The sequence below is a fragment of the Pleurodeles waltl genome, chromosome 4_1 (genome assembly GCF_031143425.1).
Source record: "Pleurodeles waltl isolate 20211129_DDA chromosome 4_1, aPleWal1.hap1.20221129, whole genome shotgun sequence".
In the NCBI taxonomy this organism is placed as follows: domain Eukaryota; kingdom Metazoa; phylum Chordata; class Amphibia; order Caudata; family Salamandridae; genus Pleurodeles; species Pleurodeles waltl.
This window is the reverse complement of record NC_090442.1, coordinates 417,648,263-417,665,184: the sequence shown is the minus strand read 5'-3', so window position 1 is coordinate 417,665,184 and position 16,922 is coordinate 417,648,263. Positions and strand designations below refer to the sequence as shown.

General features: G+C 45.7%; 1 protein-coding gene across 10 annotated transcripts in view; it reads left to right on the top strand.

Annotated features, from left to right (window-relative positions):
• UPF2 (UPF2 regulator of nonsense mediated mRNA decay) overlaps positions 1 to 16,922 on the top strand; it is a 765,941-nt gene that overhangs the window by 259,578 nt on the left and 489,441 nt on the right. For all 10 annotated transcript variants that reach the window (XM_069228662.1, XM_069228663.1, XM_069228659.1 and 7 more), the window contains one exon: positions 4,656 to 4,764. In XM_069228662.1, coding sequence (XP_069084763.1) covers positions 4,656 to 4,764 — 109 coding nt within the window. The remainder of the gene's footprint in view (positions 1 to 4,655; positions 4,765 to 16,922) is intronic.

Genomic DNA, 16,922 nt, shown 5'->3' with positions numbered 1-16,922 from the left:
CTAGAAAGCTATATAGTTGCCCAACTTCCCTTCTTCATTTTGTAAGAGTTCTCTGGGGTAACATTCCTTCTTTGGAGGCATGTTTTGTGTTTTTAGTCTTGCATTTCTTTGTTGTGGTGGGTTGAAACTTTGAAGGAGTTGGGCAGGGCTTTTTATGCACTTCTTGAAGATTGTTTGTTTTGCAGAGAGGTGTTTAGAAATGCATAGGGATTCTTGTGCCTCAGATATGTTAAGTGGCAGCTTTCATTTTGGAGCTGCTTTCCCTTGCTTGACTGCATCCAATTCCCAACCAGTTATGGAGGAAGATGAACAATTAGAGATCATGACAGTCATTGTTCATGTATTTAAAAACAGATGTTTGCTCTCTGTAGCTGGTAACTCTGTCACTAAAATTGGAATGTCTGACTAATAACTTCATCTGTAGATGAACAGCTAACAGTATGAGGTTCAGTTGCTTGCCTTGATAGTTTTACCATGGATTCCTGGGCTTTTTCTTTGAAATGTCTTTGGGTTAATGTTTATTTTTGCACACTTCCTGAATCTTCTTTTACTGCTTTGTAACAAATTCTACCAATTAAGTAAAAGTGCTTAAGATCCAATACCTTAAGACATTACAAGTCCTAGATAATACTCCACATACCTCAACTGTTAGCAAGAAAATATCAGCTGCAATCTAAGAAGTATGCCTGTGTGCAACTTCAAAATATTCCTCTTCTGATGGATACATCTACCTGTGGATTCCTCACCTTATAATTTCTTCCAATGCGCCAGCATTCGCCAGAATTTTTTTCCTAGCTCTCCACGCCGACGAGGGCGTCTCCACATCACCGTCGTCATCTGGGGTAGAGGTGGCGACATCCTAGGTGGTGTGCCTGTACCATCGAAAAGTGTTACTGGTTAAAAAAAAAAAGGGCACAAATGCAGCCTGCTTATACGGCGCCGGCAAACCCAGCGTACAAAACCAACGGACCCAGGGGGCTAGCAGGTGCACCAAGGGGACCATCGCTAGAAAGGCAGGATACTCTTGTTCCCCTTGTGGTGGCTGTAATGGATCTGTCGTTACAGCCCCAAAGTCCTGACCGGGGGACGATGCAGGGGAAAAGTGAGCCATTGGACCCACAGGCGACTCCAAGATCTCAATCATAGTCTGCACCGGAGATGTCTCAGGTGATTGTGGAGTCACGGTAGGGCTGACTCCCCAAGTCGTGCTGCGCCGTGACCTCGAACTCAGAGACTCCGACCGATCTCTGGATGAGCAGCGCCATGTCTCATGCCGTCGCTTCTTATGAGACCTCTATGACCTCTGCTACGAAGTGTTCCGTGTCCTCTAACTTCGCCAACCTCTTTTACCCTTCTTAGCCTTTGAGAAAAAGAGCTTTGCCTTGCTCTCTTTGAGAGTGTAGGAAGCTGGCTCTGTATATACTATCTCAAAGTGAGAGATATTTTGCATAGAGTCCAAGGGTTCCCCTTAGAAGTTGATAGTGGCAACATTAGATAATTCTAATGCTCTATTTTGTGGTAGTGTGGTCGAGCAGTAGGCTTATCAGAGGGTAGTGTTAAGGATTTGTTGTACACACACAGGCAATACTTGAGGAACACACACTCAAAGAATTAACTCCAGGCCAATAATTTTTTATATAGAAAAATATATTTTCTTAATTTATTTTAGAACCACAAGATTCAAGATTTGAAGTAAATACATAAAATGCTAGGTACTCCACAAAGGTAAGTAGGAAACTTTGAACCAAAGCAGTAGTACACACAGTATAGATTAAAATGGCAATAAGCTATTAAAAGTGGACACTTAGTGCAAAAATCAACAGTTCCTGGGGGTGGTAAGTATGCTTAAGTTTCTCAGGTAAGTAAAGCACTTACAAGTTCAGTCTCCTGGGCATAGGCAGCACACCATTGGCTGTCAAGGCAACCCCAAAGTCACAGCACCAGCAACACAGGGCCGGTCAGGTGCAGAGGTAAAAGGAGGGCCCAAAATACATAGGTACATAGGTACATAGGTACATAGGTACAAGGTGCCTATGGAGAACAGGGGTGCTTAGGTTCCAGTCTGCCAACAGGTAAGTACCTGCATCCTCGGGGAGCAGACCGGGGGGTTTTGTAGAGCACTTGGGGGGGAAGACAGGAGGGGGACACAAACAAGCACACAAAACACACCCTCAGTGGCACAGGGACGGCCGGGTGCAGTGTGCAAAGTTGGCATCGGGTTTGCTATTGAAAGCAGTGGAGGGACCCGGGAGTCACTTAGGTGATGCAGGCAGGGCACAGGGGGGCTTCTTGGGCCAGCCACCGACTGGGCTAGGGAGATGGCTGCCTGGGCGTCACTCCTGCACTGGAGGTTGGTTCCTCTCGGTCCTAGGGGCTGAGGGTGCAGTGCTTGGTCCAGGCGTCAGGTTCCTTGTTACCAGGCAGTCGCGGTCATGTGGGAGCCTCTGGATCCTCTCTGCAGGGGGTCTGACTCCGGTTACTCACGTCATTGCAGTCATATGGGAGTCCTCTCTGCAGTGTTGGTTCTCTGGAGCTCGAGCCGGGGGCGTCAGGTGCAGAGTGTGAAGCCTCACGCTTCCGGCAGGAAGAGTGAGTTCTTTAAAAGTTGCTTCAAAGTTGCAAAAATGTTGCTGTTGGTGAACAGTGCTGCTGTTCTCGGGAGTTTCTTGGTCCTCCGGGTTCAGGGCAGTCCTCTGAGTCCTCAGAGGTCGTTGCTCCCTGTCGAATGTGGTGCTGTGCAGGTTCTTTGAGTCGGGAGACAGGCCGGTAGGGCTTGGGTCAAGTCAGTTGTAGTCTCTGCAGGGCTTTCAGGTCAGCCTTCTTCTTTGTGTAGGTTGCAGGACTCTGATTTCCAGGGTTCTGGGTCGCCCCTAAATACTAAATGTAGGGGTGTGTTTTGGTCAGGAGGGCAGTAGCTGATGGCTACTGTCCTGGAGGGTGGCTACACCCTCTTTGTGCCTCCTCCCTGAGGGGAGGGGGGGCACATCCCTAATCTTATTGGGGGGATACTCCAAACTCAAGATGGAGGATTTCTAAAGGCAGGGGTCACCTCAGCTCAGGACACCTTAGGGGCTGTCCTGACTGGTGGGTGACTCCTCCTTGTTGGTCCCACTATCCTCTCCTGCCATGCCGCCAAAAGTGGGGGCAGTGCCCGGAGGGGCGGGCATCTCCACTAGCTGGGATGCCCTGGGGTGCTGTAACAAAAGGCATGACCTTTTGAGGCTCACCGCCAGGTGCTACAGTTCATGCAGGGGGAGGTGAGAAGCACCTCCGCCCAGTACAGGCTTTGTTCCTGGCCACAGAGTGACAAAGGCACTCTCCCCATGTGGCCAGAAACTCATCTGATTATGGCAGGCTAGCAGAAACTGGTCAGCCTAGCACTAGGAGTTGGACTGGTATTCAGGGGGCATCTCCAGGATGCCCTCTGGCTGTATTTTACAATAAATCCCACACTGGCATCAGTGTGCATTTATTGTGCTGAGAAGTTTGATACCAAACTTCCCATATTTCAGTGTAGCCATTATGGAACTGTGAAGTTCGTGTTTGACAAACTCCCAGACCATATACTCTTTATGGCTACCATGCACTAACAATGTCTAAGGTTTTGCTTAGACACTGTAGGGGCATAGTGCTCATGCACATATGCCCTCACCTGCGGTAAAGTGCACCCTACCTTAGGGCTGTAAGGCCTGCTAGAGGGGTGACTTACCTATGCCACAGGCAGTGAGAGGTGGGCATGGCACTCTGAGGTGAGTGCCATGTCAACTTAGTCATTTTCTCCCCACCAGCACACACAAGCTGTGAGGCAGTGTGCCTGTGCTGAGTGAGGGGTCCCCAGGGTGGCATAAGACATGCTGCAGCCCTTAGAGACCTTCCCTGGCATCAGGGCCCTTGGTACCAGGGGTACCATTTACAAGGACTTATCTGTGTGCCAGTGCTGTGCCAATTGTGGGAACAAAGGTACAGTTTAGGGAAAGAACAATGGTGCTGGGGCATGGTTAACCGGGTCCCAGCACACTTTCAAATCATAACTGGCAACAACAAAAGGCAAAAAGTCAGGGGGTAACCATGCCAAGAAGGCATTTCCTTACACAGAGCATTCTGGTTCATGCTTTGGCAGGATGAGCAACCTGGCAAGTCGTGATCTGAACTTTAACACCAGAGGCAGTTCTTGTGCGGATCCGTCACCGACATATGGCCCCGCACTCACTATCAGGTTTAAACCTGGATTTCTTTGGTGGAGACATAGTAGCACTACAAAAATAATTCCCTCAATATAGTAGAGATACAACGGAGAGGTAGAAATCCCCTAGTGTTGAAGGCACTGTAAAAGAATGGTGAAACTGACGTCAGCACGCCGGCAAATACTTTTTGTGGCTCAGATGACGTCAGACGGAGTCGCAATTGTGATGTCCTCGTCGACATGGAGATCTGGGAAAAAAATTCTGTTGAATGCTGCCGCATTGGGAGAATTCTTAAGGTGAGGAATTGATAAGGTGCGGAATCCAGATAGCTACTGTATCCACCAGCAAAAGCGTTACCGAAGGTAAGTAACTTGTTCATTTGGAGAGATGCATGCTTTATTTTCTACAAAAGCTGAATGTTACTTAAATTAGAAATTTATTGGGACTGACTTGCATTTCATTGCTTTGTAGGTTGGATTTACTACCATTTTATGCACGATTGGTTGCAACATTGCATCCATGCATGTCCGATATAGCAGAGGATCTTTGTTCCATGCTGAAAGGGGATTTCAGATTTCACGTATGTGTATTTGATACTTGATCATTGTTAGACTAAGCAGCAGCATGGCATTGAAAATCTTTTTATAAAGTTGAGACATATTTTTATTTTAAGTTAATAGGAGAATGCAGTCTGAAATCTATTTGGGGATATGCTAATATAAGGCTTAGAAACGCATACATCCAACTGTCTACGTTAACATGTATTGGTGCATAAATGTCTTTATTTAATGTTTTTCCCTTTCTTATCTTTGTGAAAATGGTAACTTTTACATGGTGGACTTTTAGAATAAGTAAAGTACTGGAAAATGGGACTATGAATGAATCTTGTGAAATGTACAATGCAAATCAAAATCTTCCTAATAAGCATGGACATTTAGTTTGTCACTGGCCAACTTAAAGTTGTGAAATTGCACAATAGCACTATTTTTGCTGCTATTGGAGTGACTGTTTCTTTACAATCTAGAGGGATTTTAATTCTTTATTTCACATACTCCTTAGTAATTATCAGCTCTCTATTTCATGAACGTCCACCACAGTCAGTCATTGATATAATTTTGCAGCAAGAATTTTTTCTGATGTCACCTGCCTGTTGACTTGGTCGACATCTTCAGATTCTTTTTTCTACTATTGTGTCTGGAAGCAGAGCAGAAGATTTTCGAAAGAGACTACATCTTTTCACTGAGTTTTTGGAGCAAAAGTTCAAAAAAATTAAATAACACCATCAGATACAACAACATCAAGGAAAGGCACAGTAGATTTTCACTGACAGAATCTGCGTTGGAATCTGCATCGACCACAAGGGTTGGTGAAAAATTGTATGTGATGGAGTATACTCACTTTAGGTTTTGCCTACAGTGCTAACGTCAGCAAACCCAGAATGACACGCACTTCAACCTGGGTCTTCCAAAAAACAAAAGAAAAAAGAAAAACAACACTATGCAGAGGGCTGTAGATCTTATGTGGAGTTCCGTCCAAGACAAAGAAGGCAAAGGAAAAACAAAGCTGGGCATACTACTCCACATCACAGTCAAAGACACCCCTGAAAGACATGGGTCTCTCGAATGAGAATGCTAAGGACATGGAGTTTGGAGCACGGAGATTACTTAGACTTCGAGAAAGTCATCAAGGCTGAGACACAGAACAAATCATTGAGGAAGGAGCTGAAAAAAACACAAGGTAACATAGGTGTAGGAAAGTTCCCTCTTTCGTGGCATGGTTACCCCATTATCTGCCTATTGTCAGTGTGTTTGACTGTGTCCACTAGGATCCTGCTAACCAGGACCCCAGTGGTTATGCTCTCTCCTGTAAATTTTGGTAACTGTACCTTTTATTTCCCACATTTGGCATACTGGTCCCCCCAATTAAGTCCCTAGTATATGGTACCCAGGACATTGGGGTACCAGAGGATCCCTATGGGCTGCAACAGTTATTCTGCCACCCATAGGGAGCCCATGCAAAGGGTTCTGCAGGCCTGCCATTGACGTCTGCGTGAAACAGGTGCATGCACCCGTTTTCACTGCAGGTTCGTGCACCAGGTCACTGTAAGTTCCACCCCTATGGTAGGCCCTCTCAGCCCAGAGGGCAGGGTGCAGGTACCTGTGTGTGAGGGCACCCCTGCACAAGCAGAGGTGCCCCCACAAACTCCAGTTCAATTTTCCTGGACTTTTTGAGTGCTGGGGGCGCGATTTTACACGTGTACTGGACATTGGTAACTCCGAACCTGGGCATGTTTTGTATCAAACATGTCGGAATCATACCCCAATACTGTTGCAAGTATTGGAAGTATGATTCCATGCTCCCTGGGGGCTCCTTAGAGGACTCCCAGCATTACTACCACCGGTCTTAGTGTTTTCCTGGCAGCCCAAGCTGCTGCCACCCCTCAGACAGGTTTCTGCCCTCCTGCTGCTTGATCTGATCAAACTCAGGAAGGCAGAACAAAGGATTGCCTTTGGGAGAGAGAGGTAATACTCTCTCCCTTTGAAAATAGGTGTGACTGGCTTGGGAGGGGTAGCCTTCCCAAGCCACTGGTATGCTTTGAAGGGTACATTTGGTGCCCTTCGTGCATAAACCAGTCCACACCGGTTCAGGGGCCCCCAGTCCCTGCCCTGGTGCGAAACTGGACAATGGAAAGGGGAGTGACCACTCCCCTGTCTATTACCATCCCCAGGGGTGGTGCTCAGAGCTCCTCCTGAGGGTCCCTGGGTTCTGCTTTCTTGTTTCCAAGGTTGGAAGGGAACTCTGAGTGGCCAGGCCAGGCAGGTGACGTCAAAGACACCTCCTGGTGGATGGTCACCAGGCTTGGTGACCAAGACCACTCTTAGGGCTATTTAAGGTCTTTCTCTTGGGTGGGTCCTAAGATTCGGCTTGCAAGATTGTAGCAGGACTCCTCTGCGATCTCCACTTTGACTTCTAGCCACTGGAACCGCAACTGGACCCTCCAGGAACCGAATATCTGCATCCATGAAGAAGACTCTTCTTGCAACATTGTTTCCACGGCTCCTTCCAGCTTCTGCAACATTTTCCCCAGCTGTGCATCCTCTGAGGGCAGCAAGTCTTCAGACTGCATGAGAAGGAAGAACAAATCTCCCTTGGAGTGAAGGAGTAACTCCCCTGCATCCGCAGGCACCTACTGCAATGACGACCAGCTGCGTAGATCTTCTCTAATCCTGAGCTGTGTGGATCCTGCATCATTTGTGGTGGTCCGGAGAAGTCCTCTTAGACCTCCCTGCCAGCTGTCCAACTGTGATGGAGGTAGGTCCTTGTATTCCTAAGGCTTGTTGATGGAATTCCTGCACGGACACCCGTCTGCAATCTTCTTTCCAGCGTGGAACATATTCTACGTTCTTGAGGAACTGTTCTCCGGGTCCAGGGCTGCAGTGCTTACCTGTTCTTCCTCACCGTCGACCAACTCTTGCAAGTACAGCTGGGCTAGTAGCTCCTACTTCTCCTGGACTGCACTATGACTTTTGGACTTGGTCCCCTCTCTCCACAGGTCTTCCTCTCCAGGAATCCACTGCTGGTTTCTTGCAGTCTTGTCTGGGTGCCTTATTTTCTTCTTTTCCTTCCTTTTTGAGTGGTTTGGGGAAATTCCAGTGATTTACTCCTGCTTTCCTGGTCGGGGGGGGGGGGTAATTACTGTGTTACTTAACTCTGTGGTTTTCTGGTACTCCTAGCTCCTGTGTTCGTATTCATTCCAGTTTTTTAGAATGTGGTTTGGGTTCCCCCTAAACCTCAATATGGTTATTACTATTTGCGCTGTTTTCTAACATTTTCTGTGCCTATTACTGTTTACTAGTGTACATAATTAGTGTATTATTTAGCTCCTATTGGAGGGTTGACTCTAGTATTTTGTGGTATTGTGTGACCAAAAATAAAGTACCTTTATTTTCGTACAACTGAGTGTTTTCTTTCCTGTGTGTAAGTGCTGTGTGACTACAGTGGCTTTGAGTGTCTCCTAGATAAGCCTTGGCTGATCATCCACAGCTACCTCTAGAGAGCTCATGTTGACACAACTAGTGCTGCAGTCCGCGGGTAACACCTCACCTTACAGCCCCTGGGTACTCCAGATACAATAAACTAGGTACTTAGAAGTAAGGTGGGCAATGCCTACTGGGAACAAGCAAATTAAAATTCACCATTTTAAGGATCAAAGCATATGCACTGAGTAGGGCTGTGGGCTTTCAGAACCATCACAACAGTATCTAGTAGTAAAAAAATGAGGCAACAAGGTGGGGGTAAACCGGTAAAAAGCCTGTTTCTGTTCACTTGTCAAAGGATATACTATATTTCATGTAGAATATGAGAAATGAGTCATTGTGGCAATATCATGCACAAGGTCGAAAGCACCCATGGCTAGAAGCATGCCAGAGCACAGAGAGAGTAAGATAATGTAGGTGTTGTGGCAGATTGCAGAGATTAGCTGCAGCACAGTGGCACATAGCCAACTTAAATGTCCTATTAAATCATTTTTAACACCAGCATTGGTAAGAAATGGAGCATCACATGCAGCACCTCCCGCAACAATACTTAGGACAAGGCAGTAGAGCAAGGATTGTAGTGACGAAATGCAAGAACATTGCTAGCACCACCCTTAAGTCAGCCCTAGATGCTGCTGACACAGCCAGCATACAGCTTTACAGGGGTTTTACACTAAGGAGACCTGCATGACTGAGAAGCTCCAGCCTTAATCAGGAATTATACAGCAGTACTGAACATGTCAATCACAGGCGACAACCTCTTCAGCACTGAGGTATGAGTTGCTTAAAAAAAAGACAAAATTATAGCAACACTGTGAAGGTGATGGTAGGTGTCCAGTTCAGAGAACCCTCCGAGGGGGACAGTGCCAATGAAGAAAAGTAGCTTAAAGGGTGGGACCCTAACTAACCACCAACCACAATTTTGCGCCACCTCCACTGCGAGCACCATAGTGGCAGTGCCCGCAGCACTACATGCTAACAGTAGACCTTAAAGACTGATACTTCCATGATCGAGTGAACAGCAATCACAAAAGATTCCTGAAGTTTGTGGTTGATGGGACACTTCACTAGTTCACGGTACTTCCATTCAGCATAAAATTGGCACCAAGGGTATTCTCGAAGTGCATGGTCGTAGTTGTGGCACACCTTTTGTAGGAAGCTGGCTCTGTATATACTATATCAAAATGAGATAAGATATAGTGTGCAGAGTCCAGGGGTTCGCTAGAGGCTTAACAGAGGCTAAATTAGATAATACTAATGCTCTCTTTTGTGTTAGTGTGGTCGAGCAGTTAGGATTATCAAAGGGTAGTGTAAAGCATTTATTGTACACACACACAGAAAATAGAAGCAGCACACACTCAATGACTTAACTCCCGACCAATGGTTTTAATATTGAAACAATATATTTTCTTAATGAATTTTTAGGACCACAAGATTCAAGTTGCAGGTAATTACCTCAAAGGTTTCGTATTTCACACAGATATCAACAGTACTTTGTTTGAAATAGGTAAGTAATACAGTTTTTGAATTATTGGCAATAATCTGTTTTAAAACTGGACACTGCAATTTTCAGAAACAGTTCCCGTGTGGGAAGAAAGGGAAAATTGTTTTACAGGTAAGTACAACACTTAGTTTCAGTCTCTGGGTTTTAGGATGTCCACCGGTTGGGGTTCAAGTTAACCCCAAACACCTACCACCAGCAACACAGGGGCTGCTGGGTGCAGAAGTCAAAGTTGGGCAAATCTAATGTGGGCTCCTATGGAGACAGGGGGTACTCGAAATCAGGTCGGCCAGCAGGTAACTACCCGCGACTTGAAGGGAAGACCAGGGGGGATTAGAAGAGCACTGGAGGGGCCACAAGTAGGCACCAAACACTCACCCTTAACAGCACAGGGGCGGGCGGGTGCAAGGTGCAAACCGAACGTCTGGTTTCCAATGCTGGTCTATGAGGACACCCCAGGGGTCACTCGGAGGCTGCAGGCGTGGTTCAGGTGGGTGTCTCGGGCACACCACTAGTCGGATAGGGAGGAGGGCCGCCTGCTGAATATTGAGGCACCGGGATTTGGATTCTCCAAGGCCTGGGGGCTGCGGATGCAGTGTGTTCTTAGGCGTTGGATATCTTCGTCTTCAGCTTCTTGGTCAGGGGGAGGCGGTCCTCAATATTCCCTCTGCAGGCGTCATCGTGGAGAGGTGGACAGGTCAACCCAGGGTGGGCACTTGCTCGCAATCGCCTAGGGACCCTCTCTTGCTGGTTGGACCCCCTGGACACGGACCGTGGGAGTTAGGTGCACAGGGGCCAAGACTTGTGCGTCTGGAGTGAGGTAGGAGTCCTTGGTTGTAGGTTTCTTTAGACATAGCCACTATCCTCAGGAGTTCTTGGTCCTTTTGGGTGCAGGGCAGTCCTCCGGAGTTGGCAGAGGTCGCTGGGCCCGCTGGACGCGTCACTGGTCTTTTTGCATGTTCTTTGTAACAGGATTTAGGGGCATTTTAGGGGTCAGAGCAGTAACCAATGTCTACTGTCCCGGAGGGTGGCTACACCCTCCTTGTGCACACCCTTTTTGGGGGGGGCATGGGACATTCCTATCCCTATTGGTCCCTGTCCTCCAAACCAGAATGGAGGATTCTGCAGGTAGGGGGTCAACTCAGATCTGGACACCTTAGGGGTGATCCTGGCTGGGGTTGTCACACCTCCCTGTTTTCCCTAATTTTCCCGTCAGACTTGCTGCCAAAAGTGGGGCTTTGTTTGCGTGGCCGGGTATCTCCACTAGTTGGAGTGCCCTGGGGCACTGTAACCTGAGGCTTAAGCCTTTGAGGCTCACCGCCTGGTGTTGCAGTTCCTGCAGGGGAGAGGTGTGAATTACCTCCACCCAGGACAGGCTTTGTTTGTGACCACAGAGTGCACAAAGGTACTCACCCCATGTGGTCAGAAAACATGTCTGAAAGTGGCAGCCTGGCACAGAGTGTTCAGCTTTACACTAGCAGTTTGGCTAACATACAGAGGGCATCTCTAAGATGCCCTGTGTGTGCATTTTTTAGTAAACCCCACACTGGCATCATTTTAGGTTTATTGTGCTGAGAGGTTTGATACCAAACTTCCCAGTATTCAGTGAATCCATTATGGTGCTGTGGAGTTCGTAATGACAAACTCCCAGACCATATACTCAGTATGGCTAAACTGCACTTACAGTGTCTAAGAATGGACTTAGACATTGTAGGGGTATATTGCTCAGGCAGCTTTGCCCTCACCTGTGGTATAGTGCACCCTGCCTTAGGGCTGTAAGGCCTACTAGAGGGGTGCCTTTCCTGTACCAGAGGCAGTGGTTTGTTCGCGTGGCACCCTGAGTGGGGTGCCATGTCGACTTTAGCTTTTTTTCCCACCAGCCCACACAAGCTGCAAGGCAGTGTGAATGTGCGGAGTTAGGGGTCCCCTATTGTGGGATAATACATGCAGCAGCCCTTAGGGACCCTCCCAGGTCACAGGGCCCTTGGTACCACTGGTACCTTTTACAAGGGACTTATCTGTGTGCCATGGGTGCGCCAATTGTGGAAACTGGTACATTTTTAAAGAACACTGGTGCTGGGTCCTGGTTAGCAGGGTCCCAGCATATTTACTAGTCAAGTCAGCATGAATATAAGGCAAAAAGTGGAGGGTAACTGTAACAGGGAGCCATTTTCTACAGCTACTAATGTAACTTATGAATGGTTCTTTTGATCCATTGCACCAACCTGACCTCAAACACCTTACCTTCAAGCCGGCCTTCCTAATGGCCATCACCTCCCTACGAAGTGTTTAGTGAGCTATAAGCACTCATATCACAGGAGCCTCACTTGCACTCCATAGTCAATTCACAGCATGCAAATACAGAATAGAGTTTTTACTATAAACAAAATTGTTGCCCATATGAGTAGTTTCGGAGCTTGAAGAATTTTCTGAATTCACATGCGACATACCAACCTACGCAGAAATAAGGAGCATGAAAAACAAAATAACATTGCAGTGAAGGAGTACTCACAGGAAGCCATCATGAGACATGGTTGCAAAATATAAGTGAGAAGGGGGAAACAAAAAGAATCTGAAGATTGTGAACACCAAATGCTCGACGCTGCCCAGCAGTAAAAAAAAAAGAAAGAAAAAAAAAAAAAAGTGGGGTGGCAGAGGAGTTACAAATCCATACACTAGATGTCAGGATGAGGCACAGCATGTGAAGCTAGCTAAAAATCTTCAAGCTGCAAAACTACTCCTATAGATAAGTAAACATTTAGCTATTTGAATTTACTCTGGGTCCTCCAACTTCTTATCTTCCCCTAAAAGTGGATTTTTTTTCCTAAATATGATTGGTGTGTTGCTCACCAGCTCAAACTGCAGATTTGTTTTCTTAGTGCTACATATGCGTTTTGTTTGTTTTTTCAATTTTTAAGTTTAGCTTAATTTTGGATTTATCTCCTGCTGACGTTTGTCTCTTTTCACTGTGAAATAAAAATAAATTTATTAAAGTAAAATAATTTTTAAAATGCCTGTGAAGATGATCGCTGAAACAAGAAAGAGCCCTAGCATACAGTTTGGGCAAGAAGCTCTCTACCATCCAACAGGAATGTTGCCTGATAGCATTGATGCCTTACAATTGAAGCTGGTGCTCTTTTCGATATGTGTAAGGGATACATAGACAGTGGCCTGTGTCTCAGCTTCCTCCATTCTTATGCAGGAGTATAAGAAGCTGGTGCCTTACTGGCTCCTTTTTGTGGTATCTCAGTCTAAGCCAGAAAACATTCCAGTAGGCATTATTTTTCAGTACTTCCCCCATATCTGATAAATAAAGCCAGAAACGTTATGGTTTCTCAACATTAGATCGTTCATAGTTTCACATGCTTGAATCTGTCAACTCTTTGTGGTCAGAGCTAAATGCATACATTAAATAACAATGAAAACAACTATTGGCTTCTGTAGCCAGTTCACCGCAATATGGGTCCCAAACAACTGGCCAACGAGGTTGAGGTTTTTGGAGTTACTACCCTTTTCAGAGGCACCAACTGCCAGACGTTCTACCACGTCTACTAGTAGCATATAATTCATTTGGCTCTGCCCATTTTTTTCAGATGTATTTATTTTTGTATTGTTTTTTCTATTAGCTATGGAAGATAAGTGTATTCTGCCCTTTTTTGTTCTGGGTGGCCAAGTTTAGGATTTGTTGATTAAGATCATGGTTGGGGCTTAACATTCCAGATTTCTGTATTAGCCATTTGAGATGTGTGGTGTGAATGTTTGCTGAAGAGCCACATAAAAATGAATATATCATCTCCACAAGTTAGGACATGTTCCTGAGACAGCCTCATGTGTTTGATATTTGGCATAAAGTGTCTCACTGATAAAGAGGGTTGGCCTCTGTGGGCTCTGAATGTTGGATTTCAATGACACATTTCATAGATGAGTGTTTTTAAGACAAAAATCACACAAGAAACAGGTGTCTGGCAACTCAACAGACCCTTATGCAACAGACATCTGTCCATGTTGGTATTTCTGCCAGGGATCCCCCAGTCAAGCTTTCATCTAGTGATTGGTCCACATTGTCAATGAGTGGACTGATGATGAGCATTGGTTCCCATCATAGGTATTAGGAAGATTTAGGAAACTCCATTGTTCACAAGCATACTGTGAGCAAGGGCACCGTCTGCAGTGAACCCCACACCATTGGCAAGGTCCACTCTGTTGAAGTAAAGACATCGTCCAGAAACCTGATCAGTTGTTATGTAGTTCCCTTTTTGGTAATAGGACTGTGTGTTAAGTATGGCATCACTACTGAGTGTGGGAGACTGAATCCAGGAAATGCCTCTTGGCAGCTGCCTGCCTACCTCCTGGCTAGCTCACACTGCCTCACCCTGACCTCCAAACCTGTCCGGGCAAAAGGTGATTGCAGCAACCTCTACATTACACTGTGATTTCTCAGGGAAGTAGTGGAAACAGATCATCGCTGAGTTACTCATGCACGCCAAGGTGGAACACGAAATGTGGAATGGATTTCAGTGTATTTAGTGAAGTAATCGCATTTGAATATGAAAATCATGTCCTGAGATAATTCAGCAGATGAAACAGCACAGTAACCAGCATGACAACAAGAGTGAACAAGATAAACAACCTAAGCATATTGTGTGTTTCTAGAGAGTCTAGATGTTCCTACCAAAACCCTACGTCTAAGTCTGAGAGCATAGTGGCTGTATCCCTTTGCCTGACCTGACCTAAAGGAATACTGTAGTGCCATACCCGAATAGAATATCAGAGGTATGCCCGTGATGCAGATGGCGATCTGCTTAGGAGGCTCAGAAATCAGCACCAGCGACGCTGTCGGTCCCAGGATGCTAATGACCTGAATGCTCTCTACCTCCATTAAGTCTAAGTGTAGTTTGTTATGACCAGTGCTCCGTTTAGACAGCAGCTCTATTGTAATGCTATGTCTCAGAGATAGAAGCTGACTCCTGGGCTGGGAAACGAGGTGCATGTCATGTCCTGTGCGTCCTAGCCAGGGACAAAGAGTACCGATAGATTAAACGTGCAGCACAAACTCTGACTTCCTAGAAAAGCAAATGATAAACATATAAAAACAGTTGCTAAAAGTAGGCGTGCTAAAATATGAATATAAATGCATATAAATGGAAACTAAGGCACGAGCTGTGAAACTAAGCTAGGACATGGGTACCCAATCCTGGTTCTAAAAGGCCCTTAAGGCACCCTCCCTTTGCTGGTCTAGAAGTGCAGATTCTAAAAATCCCTAAGGTAATACAAGATAAAATAGTCTAAAATGCTATAAAACCTACAAAAATCACTAGGATGTGCATGTCGACAAGCAGAACAGTCCTAGGAAAAATAGCGAATTAAAAAACATTGTTAATTGGGTAAAAATGTTTGATTAAAAAACAGGTCCAAATTAAAATTCACCAGAATCCTTCATGAGGTCGTCAAACACATCAATGGAGATGTAATTCAAGAGGGACCCCCCTCTTCAGCAGATATTACCACCAGGGCCTCATCCAAAAGGTCAAAGGAGCACGTGGTCCGTAGCCTCAGCTGCAGCTGAGGGGGCAGTGTTCCCGTAGTGCCAGATGATGAGGCACTATGAGACAAGAGTATCGGTCCTGAAAAGATGACTTACAGGAAGCATCACAGATCAAGCGTAATCTCATAGGTCAACTCTGGGAATGAACTCCCAATGTGAACATCATGAGATTAATGTCTGTAGAAAGCACCTGTTGCTGAACAGTATACACCTCAATTGCATTTTCTAAAGGGCACCATAAGCAACAGAAAACAGGTTGCACACAGAAGATTACTGGTGTGAACCAAAGAGAACTTATTAAGATCCTGTAGTAGTGATGCTCCATAATACTACATCATGCATTCATGGCACAGTTGTGAAGACTAGTGGAAATCCTCCAAAAACACTTGACAAAAGTGACTGTGTAGCTGATGGTATCACAAAAAAAGGTCTGAAAAGTGCATGCAAATCCAGAAACTACAGCCTTTAAAAAGTGTACAATCCTAATGGTTAGCTTCATTAAACATAGGGCTCCAATTCACCAAAGTGATTGGGAAGTTAATATTTAAGAGGGACTGTATCTCAGCTGATGACCTTGCCACGTGAGGGTCATAGGTTTTGAATGCAAATATCAGTGTCGCATTTTTTTTTTTAAACAATAGTGCCTTTAGTTTGCTTAGCTTGTTGAAATCGATATTGGTAGCAGCAATGTGAGGCAACAGATTTGCTAATTTTACCTCATGTGTGGACGGGCAAAGGACATTTGCACAGAAGGTCACCATTTGAGAAACAGAACTCACAAATGGGACACCTGCTCTCATCTCACAACAGCCTTGATCATTCAACATCAAGCAGCACCCAATCGAAAGCAATAGAAATACAGGGTGAATCAGAGACGGGAATACCTTTCAGGTAGCAGGCTAAGTTAGCAGATAACACGTTGCATGCGCCGTGCAGTGCTACCTGTTAACAAATCATTGAAAGGCTTACAGAAAACTCGCTCGCTTCTGCTAAGAAAAACGTATGTTTCCCCACTCATACGCTTCTAATCGGAATACAGTTGCATACTTCATGAATATAGCTCTTTATGAAATGATTATATCTGCAGATTGGAAAATGTTTCAAACATTAAGTGATCTGGAATGTAGATATCGGCAGTGATATCACCCCATGCATTAACCACATTGATGATGATCTTCGTGCAACCGTAAAAGGCATTTTTTAATTTTTTCTCTATTAAGCATGGTATAACTAGCTTCTTTCTTTGCCATTATCTGTTTCCTAGTAAGGTTGAATGGAGCGAGTAACTCTAAAGTTCTCGTGCTTCCAAGGCTTCCCCTTTAAGATTTGCAATGCCCAACTCAACTGCAGAAGGGACTTAAGGTGTGTAAGGCAATGCCTCCTTGGCATGGTTACCCCCTGACTTTTTGCCTTTTGCTGATGCCAATTATGATTGAAAGTGTGCTGGGACCCTGCTTACCAGGCCCCAGCACCAGTGTTCTTTCCCTAAACTGTACCTTTGCTTCCACAATTGGCACAGCCCTGGCACTCAAATCATATACCCCTGGTACCAAGGGCCCTGATGCCAGGGAAGGTCTCTAAGGGCTGCAGCATGTCTTATGCCACCCTGGGGACCCCTCACTCAGCACATGCACACTGCCTCACAGCTTGTGTAT